The sequence below is a fragment of the Cervus canadensis genome, chromosome 23, assembly GCF_019320065.1.
Source record: "Cervus canadensis isolate Bull #8, Minnesota chromosome 23, ASM1932006v1, whole genome shotgun sequence".
NCBI classification, from domain to species: Eukaryota; Metazoa; Chordata; class Mammalia; order Artiodactyla; family Cervidae; genus Cervus; species Cervus canadensis.
In genome coordinates this window covers 57,939,131-57,960,805 of record NC_057408.1, presented here as the reverse complement: position 1 = coordinate 57,960,805, position 21,675 = coordinate 57,939,131, and the positions used below count along the sequence as shown (strand labels likewise).

Here is a 21,675-nt window from a genome sequence, read left to right as displayed (position 1 = left end):
CCGAGCAGGGTAATTTATGTCAGGGGGCAGGACGCTTGTTGTTCATGTTACAGGAGGGGAAGGCTGCAGTTCAGGGCGGGGAAGGAGGTGGTTACAGCTCACCATGGAGCGCTGGTGCTGTTGTCACCCAAGTCCAGGACAGAACCTGGGCTGCAAGTCATCGATGCTGATCTGTAGGGTCAAAATCTGAATGTCACCTGACCCCAACTAAGAAAGTACAAGAATATATGTAAATGGTGTGATTGTGTGAAGATTCATGTATTTCACACGTTATTTTCTGTTTCAGTGTATGACCTTCCCCAGCGGCCCAGTGACATCCAGCTCTTTTATGGAAACATGCGTAAAATCATACTTTCAGTAATTGGAGAATTTAGAGATTCCATTTCCAGCAGAGAATTTCTTCCACCTTCTGCCAAATCTAGCTTGGAATTCAAAAGGTAAAACTAACAAAACATCTTTCACCAGATTTCAAGATTATTTAATTCATAGTAGAGCTGATCCTTTCCCTTGTACTTTGTGGTTTTTGTCTCGAAATGTTTATTTCAGCTTTATTTTTAAATTGAAATAATTCCAAACTTACAGAAAAGTTTAAAAATAGTATAGAGAACTTCCATACACTGTCTGTACAGAAATTCCCCGGTTGATAACATTTTATTATTTTCCTTTATGTACATGTGGCACTGTATTTAGGATTGAGTCACAGGCATGGTGACCAGTCAGCCCTGAATTTGCTGCAAATTAACCTCCTCATAGCCATGGCAGACTTGTCGAGGTTAGGACGCTGACGTGATCCAGGACCACCGTCTGGTCTGTGGATTCCCCATGTACCTGCCAGTTCCCCAGTGGTGCCCTGTGTAGCTAAGGCAAACAACAGAAAGGACACTGCCTCTTTCCACTTCCTCTTTGGTCCAGAATCTGAGATTACACGTGTTTGGTTATCTTGTCCCTTTGCTCCCTTTCAGTAAAGAGAGTTCCTTGGTCTTCTTTTCACCACTGAGAAGACACAAGGTTGTTTAGCAAGTAAGATCTACAGAGTCAAAGGCATTATCCAGAGTGAAGCTTTGGTGCTGACTTGGGGTGAAACAAGGAGAACCTGGGACTATCCCTGGTCACCTTTGCAGCATCAGCTCTCCCCTCTAGCTCAGGTTTAACACCACATCCATAAGTTCTGGATTGATATGTGACACAGGAGGAAACTAGTTTGATCATGAAAAGTATTTCATACTTTGATAATTATGTAACCTGTATGAATCTTTTCAAACAACTGTGCCACATAAATTAGTAAGTTTCATATTTCTTTACCACGGACGATGGGAGACAGACCAGGTGCTGCCTGTGTCAGGCCTTTTGTAGGTAAGGACCTGAGTGCGTTTGCTGTGGGATCTTGCATTTTCAAGATGACAGGTGATTTGACCAAGCCATCTTTCTTTATTTCTCCTGTGCTTTCCTGGTAAAAGGGGTAAAGTAGGCCATAGGCCAGGGACCTTGCTGTTCTTACAGAGTGCAGGCCAATTACTTAATGAAATAGTCTTAATTTCAGTGTCAACTTCAGGACACACAGAGTGATGCTATTTGTTTCTCGGCGCAGCGTCAGTGGTCCTGAGCAGTGCTGGCTGTCCCACTACTGGGAAGATTCTTATCACTTTGTTGAAATGGTGTTTGCCAAGTTTCTCTATTGTAAGGTTAGTTAATAAATATCTTGAAGGAGTGTTACAGCAAGTGACTTAGAGATGGTAGATGATCTTGTACCTTGCCAGACTTCGTTTGCCCAGGGAGGATGAATGGCTTCCTGACCCATGTTATTCCTGTCTTGGCTGCTGACTGGTGATTTTCTGATTTCACTTTTCTTTCTCCGTTCTGTAGTTATCTTTCCACTCTGAGGAAGGAGTGTCCTTTTCCCTCTTACTCACGTGTTTCAGGGTGGACTCGGATTCAGGACCAGTCCCCTTGTCACTATTTGGTTCCTTGAGCTGCTCCCCGGTCCTGTGCCTGTACCCATAGCACCTGTGGGCACCTACTTATCCACAGACTCATCCTTCACTTCCTCTACAACCTGGAACCCCGGACACGGGCAGCAATGTGCTTATAGTCGTTAGTATTATTAGCATTGTGAAGCTGCTTCTTATTATTCACTTAAAGATACATGAAGAGTTTTGTTGTTTTTCTTAAATTCTCAATATTGGGCATTTTTGTAGTAAATCTTTTAAGATACTTCAGATTGCATGCAGAAGTTACAGCAGGGAAGAAATTGTTGTGTATTCTAATTGAAGATTAGTAATATTTAACCTGGCTTCCCTGGTGACTCATTGGTAAAGAATTTGCCTGCCAATTCAGGAGACACCAGAGATGGGGGTTTGATTCCCTAGGTCTGGAAGATTATCTGGAGGAGGAAAGAGCAGCCCACTCCAGGATTCCTGCCTGGGAAGTCCAATTGACAGAGGAGCCTGGTGGGCTACAGTTGCAGTCCATGGGGTTGCAAAAAGTTGGACATGACTGAGTGACTAAGCACTTACACACACACACACACACACACACAATATTTAACCTATACTGAACTTTATTTTTTATACATTACTTTAATACCCAATGTTAAGGATTTTTATTTGCTGAAAAATATACAGTTTATAATGCCACTTGTAGTTTTATCTGTTTTCAGTTTTATGGGTAATTAATACAAAAATATGACACAATCTGCTTTTTATCATTTTTAATCTCTTTTCTCTCTAGTGAATCTGGCAGTTGTGAGACACATGGTGGTAACATTTCTTTGGATGTTTTGCCAGTGAAGGGTCCTCAGGGTTCTCCCCTTCTTTCACAAGCTGTTCACCCACCTCAGGATAACTCGGCCTTGGAGAAAGTGTGGTCTGTCCACCCTGAGCACCTGGTCTTGGTTGCTCCTTCATGTGAGTGTGTCCCCAACGGCAGGACGAAACTCTGTCTTGGATCCGGGCTGTCCTGCTTTGTGCACAAAGCACAAAGCTCTTGTAGGGAAGAGCTTCTTGTAGGGAAGACCAGAGTGTTGTCCTGACATGAGGCCACCAACCCCAGGCCAAGCTCCCATGAACAGACCCTTCCTCCTGCCAGCCCTCCCTCCCACCCTGAGAACTCAGTTGACACTTGGCCTCTTACCCTTAGCATTGGTACCATTGGTCCAGAGTAGGAAGAAGTCCTAGTACCTATGTCTGTGCCCAAGATAACACAAGGGTAACAATTTCCAGGTTTCCTTTTTTGTCTTTGCTCAGTATTGATCTTATTCAGTATCTTTGTAGTTCCCAAGACTGAATTAAGATCTTGCTTTACCAGGAATTTGAAATTTCTGTTAGGGGCAGTTGAGAAAGCAAAATAAGTTGATATTATAGTATATTTATGTAGGATTTGTTTTTGCTATTTATTAATCTTGGTCTTTATTATTAATGCTAAATGTGAGTAACGTTTTATCTGCTGTCATAGGTGATACAGCAAAAACTGGACGTTTCCAGATTTTAAATAATTCTATTAGATTGCTGAAATTTGAGCTGTACTGGCCAGCACACTGCCTTACAGTGACTCCACAACATGGGTTTATCGCACCAGAGTAAGTATGACCTCCTTGTCCACTAGGTGTTATTCACATGCTTCATAGGCCATTTAAACTTTCTCAGTAGGATTTTGCAGTGTGCTGACTCTACAGAGCACCGTGCGTGGTTCTGTGGGAACACACTGAGTTCAAGACTCATACTGCTTAGCGGTGGGGCCCATCCACTGCCAGTTACAGTATCAGCCCAAGAGGGTCAAGAGCTGAGAGGCGGGAGAGAATTCCTAGAGTGGAATCTCCTGACACAGCTATGCCTACAGAGTTACAGCATGGGATACATCTATGCACGGGGTGAGGGTGGTGGTCCCCAAAGCCCAGTGGTCCTGGCTTGTCACCTTGCGCCTGGCAGCTTACTCTGCCATTTTACAGACATGGCTTCCTGACTTCTGCTGTGTCTGAGCTAGAGTCTAGCTAACCGTTTTCCACAAAGGATTAAAAAGAAGTCTTTGGGGGGCCGAGTGGTGATGAGCAGCTGCCCTCTCTGTGCAGCACGGTTATTGGTGGGGTAAGCCTCAGCTCTCCACTTCGTGGGAACAGTCCCGACTGGCATAGAATATGCACACCTGAAAGTTGCTTCACATTTTGCAATAGCAGCTTTGCAAGAGAGCAACTTGGAATCTATTTTCTTTGCTTTTGCAAAATGATGGCATATGCACTTCAAAAGAGTTTATTTGGCCAAGTCTGGGTTGAGGTAAGGTTAGGGACACTACAGAGACAGGCTTCTGAGACCAAAGCAGTGAGTTAAGTATTTGCTTCTTAATGGGTGAAAAACTGGAGGTGACAGGGCAGGTTGTCCACAGCAACTTGTGCATGGCCCTTCATGTAGAGCTGTTAGCTCAGCTGTATTGGATGTGGGTATAGATCTCTCCTGTAACTGGTAGTGTCTCTTAAGTGACAGATCTGGTCACACTCCACATTTCAGTCTTTGTCATCCCATAGCTCTTGAGCACAGTCAGCACAGAAACCTGACCCACTGCGGGAGCAGAGAAGCACTCTTCTCCCCACCCCCATTCCAGTTACTCTGTGTGACAGTGACAGCTCACAGAGTATTCACGGTAGTGGTCTTTCTCCAGAAATATTTAGTCCAAATTACTGTATAGATGCATTTCTGTGGTGTGGTCCATTTTCACGTGAGCTTTGCCCTCAGGTTCTTGGCTTTACACCACTCAGCTTTTTGTCAGTCACCAAGCTGGGATTGAGATAAAATCAGATGCACATGGGAGCTCACCTCTGTTCTCTGCTCTTTCTGAACAGTGGGGAAACTCTTGGTGGTCATTGATGGTGCAGTGTTTTAACTCTTGTGGTTACTGCTGTTACAGTCTACACTATTCTTGGTTCTCAGTATTCAATTCTTCTTTTAAGGAGTAAGATGCAAATTCTTGTGAGTCCCAACTCCTCCTTATCCACAAAACATTCAATGTTCCCGTGGAGTGGCTTGATCTATATACACTGTGACAATGGACAGAAGGTACTTAAAAAAAAATTTTTTTTTTAATCAATATTTTTTTGGCAGTTTAAGTGTTGTAATCCTGTTGATGGCACTTACATTCCAGAAATCAAATTGAGGTCCTTTCAGCCCAAACAGCTTATATAACTAGAGCACTTAGTGCAGATTTTTCCACTGGTGAGCTGAGAAAGTTTCCTGGTGCAGCAGTGGGGAGTAGGGCCTGGAAGCCGCCATTAACTTGAAAATTCTGCTTTGAAAAAGAGGGGAGTTGGGAAAAAAGATCAAGTCAAATACTTTGGGATCTGAATAGACTTTACTTTCTGAATTCATCAGTGTTTCAGTTGTTTGGCATTACTTTTGTCTACCATGATTAAAAAATAGGAATTAAAAAAAAACAACAATAACGTCACTTTGTCTCATTTCAGAAAATTGTGAGGGTTCAAATTCGAGAAGACTTGACCCAAGAAGAACTTTTCACTCATTTGACCTCCAGCCCACTTGGAATCCTTTCCCAAGAAACCGAGCCTGCAGTTAATCTGGTAAAACCAGCAACAAAACCACCTTCCACGAAAGTTGAGCTAAGAAACAAGACAGTTACTTTTCCTCCAACAGAACCTGGTGAGACCTCAGGTATTGTATCACAAGGTTACGTCTTCAAATGTTGATACGTGGGATCTAACGGCTCCTAGTTAACTGTAGTTCGAGACAGTGTTAACTTCAAGAGAAAATCGGCAGTTCTCGGAAATTGTTTCAGTGACCAGCTCAGATTCGGGGAATCTGAAACTAGGCCGTTAGTAACTCTCTCTATTCTAGGAGGCTTAGACTGTTTGTCAGAGCCATCCTTTCCCAACTCTCACTAGATCTTTGACCAGAGCTGCTGCTAAGTTAGTGGCCAGAGAGGAGAGGAAGGTGGTGGAGCCAGGCCTCATCTCTTAGGCTGTGACTGCAGGTTCTGGGCCTCCCTGCCTGCTCTGCCTCCCTCCCTAACACCCCCCACCCCCAACCTAGCCCTCCATCTAGGGCCTGAGAATAGTGAAGTGCTGTATGAAGCTCCTCTGAGCTTCCTCAGTATGTGATGAAGAACATGATTTAGTCCCTTAGTAACTTTTCCCTTTGGTTTAATACAGGATAGGGCCTCTGTCAAACAGTACTTAAAAAATAATGTCAAAATACAAGACAGAGCATCTGTCAAACAGAACCTAGAAAGTTAGGTTCTAACAGAACGGTTAGAAAATAGTGTCCTTTTTGTTGGACTCAAAGGGATCTGATTGTATTTCTTCTCTATGGTAAGGTAGTCACAGTATTTATCACATATTATAGGGATCTGCTTGTTTACTTACTTACCTCTCAAAGAGTTTGAGTTGTGAAATGTGTTCCTTATAGGAAATTACCTGGAACTTGAGAATCACGGTGACACGGAAGTGAGGTGGCACCTGTCATCTTTAGCCCCACCTTACGTCAAGGTCAGTGATAATTGCCTTGAATATACCCATTTTAATGTTTATGTAGGATGTTTAAAAATCTGGATTAGGACCATAGGTTGAGATTACTGGGTTTTTGTTAATCTGCTTCATTTACTTTATTATTTCTGTGGGTGGAACTAACCTGCCCAGTCTTGTTCACATGGTGGTTTTAAGAGTCAGGCTAGAGAATGTATGTGAAAATACGTGCTTGCTTTGTTTAGTGCTGTCTCCTTCAGCCCAGTTTTTTATCTGATATAATTTTATCCTGAAAATATATACAGATTTTATCCCAGACGTGTGTGCATTTCCTTCTCCTGGTTCTGAGTGCTGCTGTGTGTTAGAGGCAGGGCTGAACTTTGCTTGCCAGGGAGTCTTAGCCTGTGTGCCCACATGTGGTGTCTGCCAGTGGGCACCGCATAAGCTGCATGCATGGTCACGTTGTCACATGTGGTATGGCCTTTCTGCTCTCTTCTTGGTGTGACCATCATGGTTCTGAGCCATAATGTTAACAATATGTGTGCAAAAGATAGCGCTGGACCCCCTGACAGGAAATGAAGTGCTGCTATTGCGTGGGGGTATTGGAACGCACACTCAGCAGGGTTCTTGAGGAAGCAGCAGTCCTCCGACAAGGGTGCAGCCTGTTATAGAGCACTGCGGTTGGGTGGGAGGACGGTTTGTGTCCAATGAGGCCTGGTGTGAGCAGAGCCTGGGTGCTCCTGGTCTCCAGGAAACAGGTTTGTCCTCGATGACCGTGAAAGCAATGGTGTCACTGTGGAACTGATCTGTTGACTTTTTGTTTTTTTTAATTTGATTGTTTAAATGGTATCTTTTAGGGAGTTGATGAGAGTGGAGATGTTTTTAGAGCTACTTATGCAGCATTCAGATGTTCTCCTATTTCTGGTGTACTGGAAGGCCATGGTGTCCAAAAGGTGAGTTCTGACATCTTTTCACAGCAGTCTGGTGGGAACACAGTGTCAACTGGCCAGGAGTGCCTCATTTCCACCCAGAAGAGTTCACTCCACCTGGATGGTGCTGCTCATAGCCAGGCTCCTGCGAAAGTGGCAGCGGCACAAATCTGCACTGTGCTCCTGCGGCAGGACGCTTGCTAGGTGACAACACCATGCTTGGTGTGTGATTGGTGCTCATTCATCTGGTGTGAGCTTGTCACCTGGCTCCCGGTTGCCTGTGCTGGGAACATGCTTCCAGGGGACTGATCCAGACAGTGGTTTTGTCAACCAGCCAGTCAAAAAGTTCTATCAGCACTGATCTTGCACTCTAAAATAACTTTTTTAAAGGATTTGCACTATTTTAACATATGTATTTCTATTTCTTTTATTTGGATTATGATACAATGTTATATAAGTTATAGGTATGTAATATAATGATTCACAATTTTTAAAGATAATAATCCATTTGTAGTTTTTATACAATATTGGCTATATTCCTCATGTTGTATAATACATCCTTCTATCAATACTTTATCTTATGCCTGAATAGTTAGTACTTCTTAATCCTCTACTCCTATATTGCCCCTCACCTCTTCCCACCAGTGACTGCTAGTTTGTTCCATACATCTGTGAGTCTGCTTATTTTTTACTTGCATTTCTTAGAGTCCATATATGTAAGTGATATCATACAGTATTTGTCTTTCTCTCTCTGACTTTTTTCACTTAGCACAATGCCCCCTAAATCCAGCCATGTTGCTGCAAATGGCATGATTTTATTCTTTTTCCTGACTAATATTCCATTGTGTGTGTGTACGTGTACACACATACCATACCTTCTTTATCCATTCACTTGTTGATGGCCACTTAGGTTACTTCCATATCTAGGCAATTGTAAATAGTGCTTCTGTGAACATTAGGGTGCATCTGTCTTTTCAAAGTAGTGTTTTATTTATGTATTTATTTTTGAATAAATACTCAGGACTGGAATTGCTGGGTTATTATTGTTGTTTAGTCACTAAGTTGTCTGACTCTTTTGCAACTCCATGGACTGTAGCCTTCTAGACTCCTCTGTCCATGGGATTTCCCAGGCAAGAAGACCAGAGTGGGTTGCCATTTCCTTCTCCAGGGGATCTTCCCAACCCAGACATTGAACCCATGTCTCTTGCATTGGTAGGCAGATTCTTTCCACTGAACCACCAGGGAAGCCCTGCTGGGTCATATGGTAGTTCAGTTTTGTTTTTTGAGAAATTTCTATATTGTTTTCCACAGTGGCTGCCCCAACTTACATTCCCACCAACAGTGCATAAGGGTTCTCTTTTCTTCACATTCTCGCCAACATTTGTTATTTGTATTCTTCTTGGTGATGGCCATCCTGACAATTGTGAGGTGATAGCTCTTTGTGGTTTTGATTTTCATTTCCCTGCTGGTTTGCAATGTTTTGCATGTTTTCACATACCTGTTGGCCATTTGCATTTCCTCTTTGGACGAATGTATATTTAGTTCTTCTCCTGATTTTTTGAGTTCTGTGAGCTATTTATATATGTTGGATATTAACTCCTTACTGGTCATATCATTTGAAAATATTTTCTTCCATTCAGTAGGTTGTCTTTTCATTTTGTTGATTGTTTCCTTTGCTGTGCAAAAGCTTATGAGTTTAGTTAGGTCCCATTTGTTTAACTTTGCTTTTATTTCCTTTACTTTAGGAGACAGATTTAAAAAAAAAAAAACCTGCTATAATCAATGTCAGAGGGTCTTCTGCCTGTGTCTAGGAGTTTTATGGTTTCTGGTCTTTAATCCATTTTGAGTTTATTTTTTATATGGTGTTAGAGAATGTTCCAATTTTATTCTTTTACATTTACTAATAGCTGTCCAGTTTTCCCAGAACCACTTATTGAAGAGACTTTTTTTTTTTTTTTTTGAAGAGACTTTTTCCCTCCATTTTATGTTCTTATCTCTCTTGTTGCAGATTAATTGTCCATAAATGGGGGTTTATTTTTGGTCTCTTTGTCCTGTTCCATTATCTATGTGTCTGTTTTGGAACCAGTACCATGCTATTTTGATTACTGTAGACTTGTAGTGTAGTGAATTCTACCAAACATTTAGAGAAGAGTTAGCACTTATCCTTATAAAACTGTTCCAAAATATACAGAGGAAGAAACACTTTCTAACTCATGCTATAAGGCCACCATCACTCTGTTACCAAAACCAGGCAAAGATAATCACACACAAAAAGCGAAAATTACAGACCAATATCTCTGAATGTAGGTGTAAAAATTGTCAAAAAAAAAACAAAAAAAACCACTAGCAAACTGAATCCAACAATACATTGGAAGGATCAAACACCACCATCAAGTGGGATTTATCCCAGGGATGCAAGGGTTTTTCAATGACTGCAAATGATAATTTGTTGATGTGATATACCACATCAACAAATTGAAGAATAAAAACTGTATGATTATCTCAATAGATGCAGAAAAAGGTTTTAACAAAATTCAACATCCATTTATAATTAAAAACTCTTCAGAAAGTGGGCATAGAGGAAACATACCTCAACATAATAAAGTTCACATATGACAAACTCACAGGTAACATCATACTCAACACTGAAAAGCTGAAAGCATTCTTTCTTAGGCTGGGAACAAGACAAGGATGACCACTCTCTACTTTTATTCAGCATAGTTTTGGAAGTCCTAATGATGGGAATCAGAGAAGAAAAAGAAATAAAAGAGATCCAAATTGGAAAAGAAGTAAAACTCACTGTTTCTGTTTGACAGGATATTGGGTTGGCCAAAAAGTTCGTTTGGGTTTTACTGGAACATCTTGCTATACACAAGAAATCCTAAAGACACCACCAGAAAACCAGAGCTTATTAATGAATTTGGTAAAGTTGTAGGATACCAAATTAACATACAGAAATCTGTTGCATTTCTGTACACTGAGAACAGACTATCAGAAAGGAAAACTGAGGAAATAATCCCATTCACCAGTGAGTCAAAAACAATAAAATACTTAGGAATAAACCTGCTTAAGAGGCAAAAGACCTGTCCTCTGAAAAGAAAGAGATGCTGATGAAAGAAATTGAAGCTGATGCAAACAGAAAGACATACTGTGTTCTTGGATTGAAAGAATCAGTATTGTTAAAATGACTGTACTACCCAAGGCAATCTGTAGATTAGGTGCAATCCCTATCAAAATTCAATGGCATTTTTCACAAAACTAGAAAAAAAATTTTAAATTTGTTTGGAGACACTAAACACTGCAGATAGCCAAAGCAGTCTTGAGAAAGAAAGATAGAGCTGGAGGAATCGGGCTCCCTGACTTGAAAAATATACTTGGATCTGGTACAGGTACAGTAACAAGCCCACTAAAAACGTTCAAATTCTTTTTCCATTAGTGCAAAATTAATCAATACAAAGACAGTTTTTCCCTTTAATTTTTTCATACCACACTTCGAATTGGTAACCTGAGTGCATGTGTGTAAGGTTCAGAGTCTAAATTTCTCTCCTGGATGCGTTGTTTGTAGGTCTCCATCATGTTTTTGCCCAGAGATAGAGGGGACTATGCCCAGTTTTGGGATGTTGAATGTCACCCTCTTAAAGAGCCTCACCTGAAGCACACCTTAAGATTCCAGCTCTCTGGACATGTGAGTGTTACACTGAATTTAAGTAAATTACTGGGTGTGTTTTGAAGACACCAGGTGAAACTGGCCTCAAAAACTGGCCTGAGAAAGCTAAGTATGTTCCTGGTTTTATTATAATCCCATTAATTCTACTGTAACTGCTTATCATCTTAGTTTTCTTATGTGTCTATTTATTGGCTATGTGAAATCTTTGTTTGCCTTAATTAGGTAAGGTTTTATGTGTGTGTGAGACACAGAGAAACAGTACAAGATAAAGTATTTGTAATTAAAGGAATTAAAAAATCTGAAGTGTCCTTTTTAAGAATTAGGAAGTAGTAAAATTCAGTTGGGTTAATGTCCATGTATTTATTTCTCCTCCTCCATCCTGTGATTTTTTTTATACAGAGTGTCAGAGCCGAAAGTGAGCCTGGAATTTCCCGCATTTCCACAAATAGCCTAATTAAAATAGATAATTTACTTAAACTCCGAAGACAGGCTGTATCCGAGGCTTCTGCCCTCATACCTGGGTATGTTATTTCTCTCATTCTCATGAGTTTTTCCCAGTATTTTATTGAGGTATAATCACATTCGACAAAATGCCCAGTGGCTTACCTGTGATTGACATGCGTCACCGCACTGCAGTCAAGGTAGAGACTTGACTCCCAATTCGTCTCATCTGGGAGTTCTCATGTGGCTTCTACACCCACCCCCACCCTCACCTGGGGTTTGTTCTGTTCTGTATGTTGCCTTAGTTTTGTGGATTTCATGCACACCTGCACTCAGGTTTTGCCAGGCTTCTTTCACTTAGGTGGTGATGTCGGGATCATTGGGGTTGGTGAGTCCACTTGTGGTGGGTACCTTTGCGTGTAGATTCACACGCCCCATCACAGGGGCATGTCACCATTGTTTCTTTATCCTTTGTTATTTGGTGTCTTCCAACTTGGAGCCCTTGTGAATGAAGATGCAATGAACATTGTTATATGTGTGTTTTTGTGGACATATTCTTTCATTTCTTTTGGGTAAAAATGTCTTAGAGTAGAATTACTGAGTCATGTGGTAGGAATTTTTTTAACCTTAACCTTAAATGGAAAAATGTTCCCAAAGTAGCCTTTCCATTTTACATTCCCAAAAAGAGTGTATGAAAGTAGATTCTTAAAAACTTTATAAAATGTATGTTATATCAGTGGCTTGCAGAGCTTTAGTGATAATATGTAGATGTTTTACCTAATGAAAAATTTTTTTTTTCAGGGATGTGTTTTTTTAATAATTTTTTATTGAAGTATAGTTGATGTATAGCATTGTGTTTATTTCTGCTGTACAGCAAAGCAATGTTATATACATTTTTTTCCATATGGTTTACACAGGATATTGAATATAATTCTCTGTGCTATACAGTAGGACCCTGTTGTCTATCCATTCTATATATAAACGCTTACATGTGCTAATCCCAACTTCCCAGTCCATCCCTCCCCCAAACCTTGCCCCCTTGGCAACCACAAGTTTGTTCTCTATGTCTGTGGGTCTGTTCCTGTTTTGTAGGTATGTTCATTTGTGTCATATTTTAGATTTCACATATAAGTGATATCATATAGTATTCATCTTTCTCTTTCTAACTTACATGAAAACGTTCCTTATAGTCCTCAGTTAACTCATACTTAGGTTTGACTTAGTTCTGGAGGAAGATGCTTTTAAGAAAAGCATGTTAAGTACCTCTCCAAGAGAGGAGGTTCTTCTGCCCATATCAGCTGCTGCCAGGCATGCCTGGATGCTTCCTGGCACCAGCAGTGTTAATACTGATCAGCCAGTCACCTTCACAAAACTACTTTAACTGAAATGTGGGAGAAAACACAAGTTAAAGCCACACTTTGTATAATTTATTATATACAAATAGTTTAAGTTTCTGTAGATTGCAAATAGTTAACTTTCAAACCTGTCTCCATAGCAGGCAACTTGACCTGACCCACCGTGGAGTTTATGCCCCAGAAGATGTGTATCAATTTCTGCCAACGAGAGTTGGGGAGTCAAGGACGTTGAAAGTCAATTTGCGAAATAATTCTTTTATTACACACTCGGTAAGTTGGAAATACTGCTGTGGGTTGTGGAAAAATAAATGTATTCTACTATTTGATAAACATTTTCCTAAGAATTAGAAGATTGTTTTATAGATGGTATTTAAGGTATAATAGTTAATTTTTAAAATACCTTAATACTGTGTTTGAAGAGAAACTCATGGGAAGTTTATGATCCTTTGTCTGAAAATTATCTAGTATTTGTTTTCATATTTTCATTTTTTAGTTTCTGCTCTTGTTTTCTTCTGTATGATCCTATGAGCATATTTCTGGATAACATTTACTCCAGTCAGAACTATAGTAAACTCACTAAAATTCCCTTAAGTGTTTTCAGGAGCATTTATTGTTTTAACTTCCCATCTCGTGGGTATACATAAGCAAATGCATGGTGTGTTGATTTAAATATGCACAGATATCTAACTTGTATAACTTCATAAAGTGTTTCATATTAAATTCCAGCTCAAGTTTTTAAGTCCCAGAGAGCCTTTCTACGTCAAACATTCAAAATATTCTTTGAGGTGAGTTTATCATAAAGTGTTCTCATCCTGATGCAGCTCTTTGTGTTCAGGACCCCGAGATTGCTCTTGGGGGCTAGGTCTGTGAGGTCTCCCTCAGTTACAGCCCCTCGTCTTCATCACCAACGCCCAGAGCACTAAGCACATGGTGAAGGGGATGAGGAGCCTGCAGGGGAAACAGTCTGACTGTGGGTGTGTGTGGCGAGTAACAACTCAGATTTGCGCAGTGTTTGGACTTAGGGTGTGACTCCTGTTACCCAGTATTTTGACAGCCGTATACTTAAATAGAACCTTCGTTGTCTTATGATTAACTTTATAGTAATTTCTGCATCAGGTGTTGCTTTTATCACACTGAGAATCAAGGATTTAAGTTTTTACTAATTTGGACAAAAATCTTCCCAGATTAACTGGAAAAACTTTTATTATTCTGTTTTCCAGTATAATTCTTGAAATAATCCTATATTGTTCTTAAATCAGGGCCTCATTTTCTCACCATCCTTGCTTATTTTATTTTTTTAGTGTTTGTTTTTATTCATTTTTAAGGTATTTATATATATTCTTCCAGTTTTATTGATGTAATTGACACACAGCACTGTATAAATTTGAGGTGTGTAGCATAATGATTTGACTTACATACATCATGAAATGATTATTACAGTAAGTTTTGTGAACACTCTCATCTCATATAGATACAAAATTAAACAGAATAAAATGCTTTTTTTCCTGCAACATGAACTATTAGGGTATATTCTCTCAACAACTTTCATAAATAGCACAACATGTTCAGTGTATTTTTCATGTTGTATATCACATCCCTGGTGCATATTTATCCTACAAGTGGAAGTTTGTACTTTCTGACTTTTGATGTACTTTTTATCAGTCCCACCTACCACTTTTCCAACCACAAATCTGTTCTTTTCTATGCATTTTTTAATGTCTGAAAATATTTTTATCTTACTATCATTTTTTAAAAAATCTATATTGAATTTGTTACAATATTGCTTCTATTTTATGTTTTGGCTGTCTTGGCTTTTTGGCCACAAGGCATGTGGGATCTTAACTTCCCAACCAGGGATCTAACCTGCACCACCTGTGTGAAAAGGCGAAGTCTTAATCATTGGACGGCCAGGGAAGTCCCTTGCCTTCATTTCCAAGAGGCAGTCTTGCTTAGTACATAATTGTGACAGTATTATCCCCTGTTCCCATTTTATAAACCTGTTGCACTACTGTCTGGCTTACTTTGTTTCTAACAAGAAGTCTACTGTCATCCTTGTGTTCATTCCTCTGCCTGATGTGTCTTTTTCTCTGGCTGCTTTTAATGCTCTTTTTACCATTTTTTTTTTTGGAGGGGGAAGTGTAATTGACCTACAGCATTCTTAGTTACTGTACTTCTGTTTTTGTTTCTGTACATTTCAAACTGATTTCACCACACTAAGTCTAGGATGGTACATTACCACACAAAGACATTACATAGTTACTGACTGTGTTCCCTAGCTGTACATCTCATACCTGGTGGTCATTTATTTTGGAACTGGATGTTTGTGCCTTGTCATCTCCCTCACCTGTTTCTTTCCTCCTGTACCCCATCCTCTCTGGCAGCCACCTGTTTGTTCTTTTTATCCATGACTCTATTTCTGTTTTGTTATGTTTATTCATTTGTTTTGTTTTCTAGATTCCACATGTAAGTGAGGTCATTCAATGTTTTGTCTCTCTGACTTATTTCAGTTTAGCATAATACTCTCTCAGTCCATTCATGTTGTTGCAGATGGTAAGATTTCATTCTTGTTTACGGCTGGGTGTATCCCACTGTGTCTGCACCATATCTTCATCTGTTCACCTGTTGATGGCACTTGGGTTACTTCCCTGTAACATTGTTTCCAGTCCTCTCACTTTCAGTCTGTGTATGTCTTTAGATCTAAAGTGAGTCTCCTATAGCCAGCATATATGCTGGTCTTGTGTTTGTATCCATTCAGCCACTCTTTTGATTGGAGCATTTAATCTATTTACATGTAAAGTAATTATTGATAGGTATGTACTATCAATTTTGCTAATTGTTTTGGGGTCTTGCTAATTTAATTTTTCCATATGACACCTGTAAAGGCTGAAATTTCAAACTGGGTTGTCACTGATATTCACAATTTTAACATTAGGGTTGCATTGCACTTAAAACTAAAAAATAATTTTATCTTCATGTTTGAATCTTTAATTAAACTTTATTATAAACTCTTTTACTTTAGCATCAGGAAGTGGTCCTAGAAGCATGTTCTATTCTGTGAAAACTAGGCCCCTTGCAGGCAATCGAGGACTGGCTGAGTTACTAGCCTAGCAGCGCTGACTCAGAAGCTTACGCTTCCTCTTGTTGTTGGAAGATGAGTCATTCCTTCTACCCCTCATCCTTTCTTCCCCTACTCAACCCCGTTCCTCCATCCTCTGTGCTAGGAAACCTGCCTCTTAGGAGCCTAGCCCAAAGGCACAAGTTGTGCGGAGTCAGCAGTGAATACACCTGGACCTCTCTCAGCCTCAGTGTCCTAATTTGTAAAGGTGCTGGCAGCCTGGACTTGTTTCAGGATACATGAGAGGCAGTCCTGGGGGTCCCGAGAAGCCCCAGCAGGACCCACAGGTATTGACAGAGCATCACAGTTCTGTTAGCACTTTCCCAGCCAGTCTCTTCAACGAGAACATGGACGATGGCGGCCTTAAACACTCCCAGTCCAAACTTTCCCGCTTCTCTGCACTGAGCTCTTCTCTCCTATTGGCCTGTGGGTCCCTCCCTGGGGGCCTGAGACTGGTGACATTCCAGGGTGCTTAGAGCAGGCTGGCTCTGCCGGGCTGAGGCTGAGCTGCAGGAGCAGTTCGATGTTAACAGATAGTCATTTGAATTCCCAGTTGGGGCCCTTTTTAGTAACTGAGGACAAATTGATCTGAGTGAGTGATTAGTCCTGAACACTGCTGTTATCTGAATTTGAACCTTATCATAATGGCCTTAGTGAATAACTCTGCTTCCTGTTTGCTGTCTGCTTGGTTCACATCCCTGAGCTTGATCAGTGTTTCACAGGCATTGTGTCTTCAAGTGTGAAGCATAGGGGTCATGGAACACTTTTGTGTAAACCAGCATACACCTGTCAGAGCTTACTGGAGCGGCTTCAGATCTTTGTTTCAAGGAGCACTTACCTTTAAAAAAAATACTTGTTTTTTTTAAAAAGTTAAGACACCTTCAGATTTTAAAAAAATTTATTTGAAGAGCTAACAGCTTTTTAAGAAACAAAATTTGCATTCACTTCACCTACAGTTTTGATAAAGACTCAGGACTTAGAGTAACTTGTTAAATTGTTTGGCCTTATGTCAGTGTGTTAGTTGCTCAGTTGTATCTGGGTCTTTGCAACCCTGTGGACTGTAGCTCGCCAGGCTACTCTGTCCATGGGATTCTCCAGGCAGGAATACTGCAGGGGGTTGCTGTTTCCTTCTCTGGGGTATCTTCCCGACCCAGGGATTGAACCTGGGTCTCCTGCATTGCAGGCAGATTCTTTACCAGCTGAGCTACCAGGGAAAAGGCCTTATGTTACTGTTGCCCATTTTATGACTGAAGGATGGTGCAGTCAACCTACCTAGAGATGAACGTTCCTTTTCCAGCTTTCATTCCTGAATACACTATAGTTTCACATTTTTCACTTAATTTGTTTTCACAGACTTTTTAAAAATTTAAACTATTATAGCTGAAATTTGTAAATCAGCTCCTTCTTGATCCTTTGCAGAGAAAAGACCTGTTTCTGTTCAGTACTAGTAGCATCACACGCAGCAGTCTCTGTTCCCGGCCAGGCTGTGAGAAGACTAGCTGAGGGAGGTCCACGGGCAGTTTGTGGTTGCCTGGGAGCCGGGAGACCTTACAGGAGACCACATGACCTAAATGCAAATGTAGTTTTGGCAGTGAACAGGTCAAAGTATTTTCACATTGCCACTGTCAGCTTCCTCATCTGACCCTGGTAGCCTCCTTCCTGGTTGCCTGGCTGCCTGTCCTCCTGTCCCTGAGTTCTTCCTCCTCCTCACGCATAGCTGCCTGCAGTGCTGTAGATGTGATGGGGGTGGTACTTAAAGCATTCTTAACATGTAACTTTTTATCAGTGAGATGGCATTTTGCTTAGTTTCAATTTGCCTAAAAAACAGTTTTAAAATCTAAGATGTGTTCATTCTTGCCATCTCAAAGTAGACATTTTTATACAGTTGAACATGATGACTTGCCATTCCAGTGCTAGAACGTTTTTAGCTTTCCTAAATGAAATACTCATTGCTTTTCTGTGCAGCCTAGGTCATGGCACAGCATCTAAGAGAACTTAGAAACATGAGAAAATATTTTTTAATGAAGCAAAACTTGGACAGTGTACATAAGGTAGCATTTCAAATTGCCTCATAAGATACGTTATGTTTCCTTTATACTCTTGAACATGTTATTACTTTAAAATGTCTTTAACTTTTTATACTTTGAAAAAAGATTTAAATAAGGTAATTTTATACTTTATTGGTGGCAGGTACTGAAGTTATTCTGATACATTTCATTATGGAACTTAGGATAAATATGTAATGTTACAGATTTCAGCATCAACTTTAATAATTAGCAACTCGGTATAAACTTGGTGAAATATGAATAAGAAAACTGTGAGTGCAAAGCAGTAACTCTTATCTGTTCAACCAGTAAACTCTTTATGTCGTAGAAAAGTCTTCCCTCGTGACATGTGCATAGGCTTAGATTTTACATAGAGGAAGGCGGCAAGCTGGCCTCTTCATACGTAAGGATGGCTTCTTTCGACTTTGGAGAAGTAGAGCCTTGTTCCCGTAGCTCCCTGAGAATCCTCTCAAAAACGGGTGGGGCTACTCCCCGTGTAAAGGTAGGGGCTTGTACTCCTCCCAGGGGTGAGGCCACTGGAGAGGCTTATGAGCTGTAGGGACTGGTGCAGAGCCAGTGCTGGACTCAGCAGGTGGACTGTATGTGCGTGGCTTCAGGGGAGACCCTCCCAGTCCCTGGTGGTCACTTTGTTTTTCCCAGGGGGCTACCTGCCCTGGGGCTAACAAGCCCCTCTCCTCGAGTGGGAGCTCTGCCAGCCCTGCCTCTGCACGTCGGGCACTGGCTCTCATGCCTCTGCTGCAAAAGTTGTCCTCAGCTGAGGATCTCCACGTTGTGTCAGCATGCTTTCCTGTTACATGTTCCCGTGTGTGTTTGTGTGTATGTATGTGTGGGTGTAAAGCCCCCTTGGTCACCACACTGCTGGCGCTGGAGCTGTGTGGACCCTGGTTCTTCCTAGGTTGCGTCCCAGTTTATTCAGTGTGTGAATCTAAAGCAGGTGATACATATTTGTCATAGTATGTTTTTAAAAATTCTTTCTCAGTTAAATATAGAATTCTGTATTCCATGTTGTACTTTGTTAATAATGGAATCATCTAAAGGTTTATTTTTGGATATTTTAATGCTTTTTAGTAAGTCATAAGGTACGAAACCTCTTAGGTTGACAGATTGTATTACATTATTCTGAGGATTAAGATGCTAACATGAAAGAGAAAGTTGTCATTTGTCAGTGCCATCAATAGGTACCAGTTCTTCAAAAGCAGCTTTGTTTGATGTGGAAAAATGAGGTAAATGCATTGGTGAAAAATGACCCAGACTTTCAATATGTATATTTTGTTACATCCAGGAAAAGGGCTTTGAAATACTTGGCCTGTTTTCTGAATTTCTAGCCCACTGTGCCGGGTCAGGAAACATGCTGGAAACAGAAGTGCAGTCTGGTCCCTCTACTGAGCCCGCACACATGTGGCTGAGATCAGAGGGACCTGCCCTCTGGGGAGAGTCTGAAAGCTGTGAGGTTTCACTTAAAAACCATTAAGACGAAAGGTCGGTGGCATGAAACAGGCTGTGGGAAGGGCCTGCATCTCATTCCCCTCAGGAATAAAGATGTATTTTTGAAGCTTTTGGAACCTCATTTTGTGAGCAGAAACAAACCCGCCAACATAATACTTGTACATGCCTCAAGTAGAATCCAATCATAAATTTTCAAGGAAACTCTTAGTAGGTTTCCTAAGAATTTTGGAGCAAACCTGCCAGCCCCAGTAGACGTTGGTTGCAGCCATGGGGAGGCCGCTGGCACGTGCAACCTGGGCTTGGCTGCCTCCTGCTCCCGCAGACATGGCACCAGGCTCCAAGCCTTGCAGCTCCCGTTTCCTTGACCAGGCTTGCTCTCTACCAGGCGTCGTGTGACTAGGGGCCTCTGTGTGCCCTGATGTCATGTTGACACCCCTTTTTCTCTGCAGAGCCCAGCACTACATCAACATGCCCGTGCAGTTCAAGCCCAGGTCCGTGGGCAAGTTTGACGCTTTGCTCGTTGTTCAAACAGACGAAGGCAAGAGTGTCGCCGTCCGACTCATTGGGGAAGCTCTTGGAAGCATCAGCTAGAATCCAGTGTGTGTAAAGTAAATTGACCTAAGTTACATTTTGGTAATTTCATTTTTTCTACACTACAGTTACGCATTTGTATATATTTTGTATGATAAATTGGATGTGTATAACTGTAGATTTGTTGCTTTGACAAGCTAATACTGAAGACCTGACTAAAATAATCATGTATCTAGCCTACAGCCTTGTATTTAACTTTTATAGGGGAGAAGAGAGTTCTATTTTTGCATTGATGATGATAATCTGAATAAATTTGGCCTATGTTTTAGTTGGTATATCCAGAAATAAACTTAATTTCCAGTGAACTTGTCTTTTTTATATGATGTCATATAGAAATTAGAATATCACTTTATTCTGCTAATTATTTCCAAGCTCCTGGGTTTCTGTTCTCTGAATCTTCTCCTCCATCACAAAGTTTTGTTTGCCTTAAGCAATTCCTTCTTGGTTCCTTTGTCTTTTAGCTAGTTGCCCAGAATAGAAAGGAAAGCTTCCTTCCAAAGAAACTGCCTTTCTCCAGAGTGGGGCAGTGTCCTTATCTGTGCAGACACATGGGAGAGGTTGATGGTATATTTTAGGAGAGCATTTATTGAAGTTAAAGGTGAACAGGATGACTTCAGAACTGGTGTAGAAGGGCACAGCCATCAGGTACCATTGGTACCCAGGGGAAGGGATCTGCCCCCGTACTGTGACTTCCCTGATTGCAGTAGTTGTGGCCATTGCTGGTAGGTGTTGTACAGTAGCGTGGGTGTCATGGCTGATGTTTCTGACAGAGCAGGAGGATCATGGAGCATGTGCAGAGCTGCCACCGGGAGGGCTCTGACCCCATCATTTACACCGGAGACAGTGCACACATTCCTGTGCGCAAGCTCAGGACATCTTACCTGCCAGCCACGTGGGTTGTTGTCCACAGGTGAGAGCAGAGGTGGGCCAGCAACTGCCCATCCTCTTGGTTAAAACCTCCCCTTCAGTCTTAACACAGATACTTCCTGGTTTTATTTCTTCTTTAGGTTTTTAATTTCATCCCCAGGAAGCAGTCTGGGACCAAGGGAGCCTGTGAGTTTTCATCTGGGCTCTGAGCCCTGAGAGCAGTGGTGGACTCAGAGCAGCAGGGCTCTGACAGCAGGTGGAGGAGGAGCCGGTTGTGTCTTATAGACGTCCTGTATTGTGTGTCCGTTGCTGCCCCCAGAAGATGTCCATGGGCACGTGGAGGTGCTTGTGTGCCCACTTTGAGCAGGGCTGGCCCAGGCCTCCTTCTGGGTCTCCCCACAGGTCAGCACTCAGGAAGTTCTCCCTGCCCTTGGGTTGACCAACAAAATTATTTTGAGTTGACCTGGGGACGTGTCATGTTGTGGACTTGGCCGCATGTGAGACTTACTCCCTGAGGCCTTGAATCCGGGCAGGGACTCCCATCATCTGAGCTGACTCACAGGGAGCACCACAGACCTGCCATGCCAAACCCCGGGGCTGCCATGGCTGTCAGTGTCACCCTGGTCCTTTGGGTCCCGGAGGCTGATTCTGCAGCAGCTTCCTGAACTCCGAGAGGCCCACATGCATTGAGGCCAGGCCTGATCCCTCTCATTTGTTCTTCCACAGGCCTGTCCTTGG

The 21,675-nt window shown here is 41.5% G+C and overlaps 1 protein-coding gene across 5 annotated transcripts in view; it reads left to right on the top strand.

The window, feature by feature from the left end:
* Window positions 1–20,375, top strand: part of CEP192 (centrosomal protein 192) — a 71,875-nt gene extending 51,500 nt beyond the window's left edge. For 3 of the 5 annotated variants that reach the window (XM_043443851.1, XM_043443849.1, XM_043443847.1), the window contains exons 33-44: window positions 287–437; window positions 2,728–2,903; window positions 3,451–3,574; window positions 4,937–5,042; window positions 5,447–5,651; window positions 6,405–6,484; window positions 7,318–7,413; window positions 10,955–11,074; window positions 11,456–11,577; window positions 12,993–13,122; window positions 13,579–13,637; window positions 19,929–20,375. In XM_043443851.1, coding sequence (XP_043299786.1) covers window positions 287–437; window positions 2,728–2,903; window positions 3,451–3,574; window positions 4,937–5,042; window positions 5,447–5,651; window positions 6,405–6,484; window positions 7,318–7,413; window positions 10,955–11,074; window positions 11,456–11,577; window positions 12,993–13,122; window positions 13,579–13,637; window positions 19,929–20,070 — 1,511 coding nt within the window. In that variant the 3' untranslated portion in view covers window positions 20,071–20,375. The remainder of the gene's footprint in view (window positions 1–286; window positions 438–2,727; window positions 2,904–3,450; window positions 3,575–4,936; window positions 5,043–5,446; window positions 5,652–6,404; window positions 6,485–7,317; window positions 7,414–10,954; window positions 11,075–11,455; window positions 11,578–12,992; window positions 13,123–13,578; window positions 13,638–19,928) is intronic. The other 2 variants (XM_043443850.1, XM_043443848.1) reach the window with 1 other exon arrangement.
* The last annotated feature ends 1,300 nt before the right edge of the window (window positions 20,376–21,675 follow it).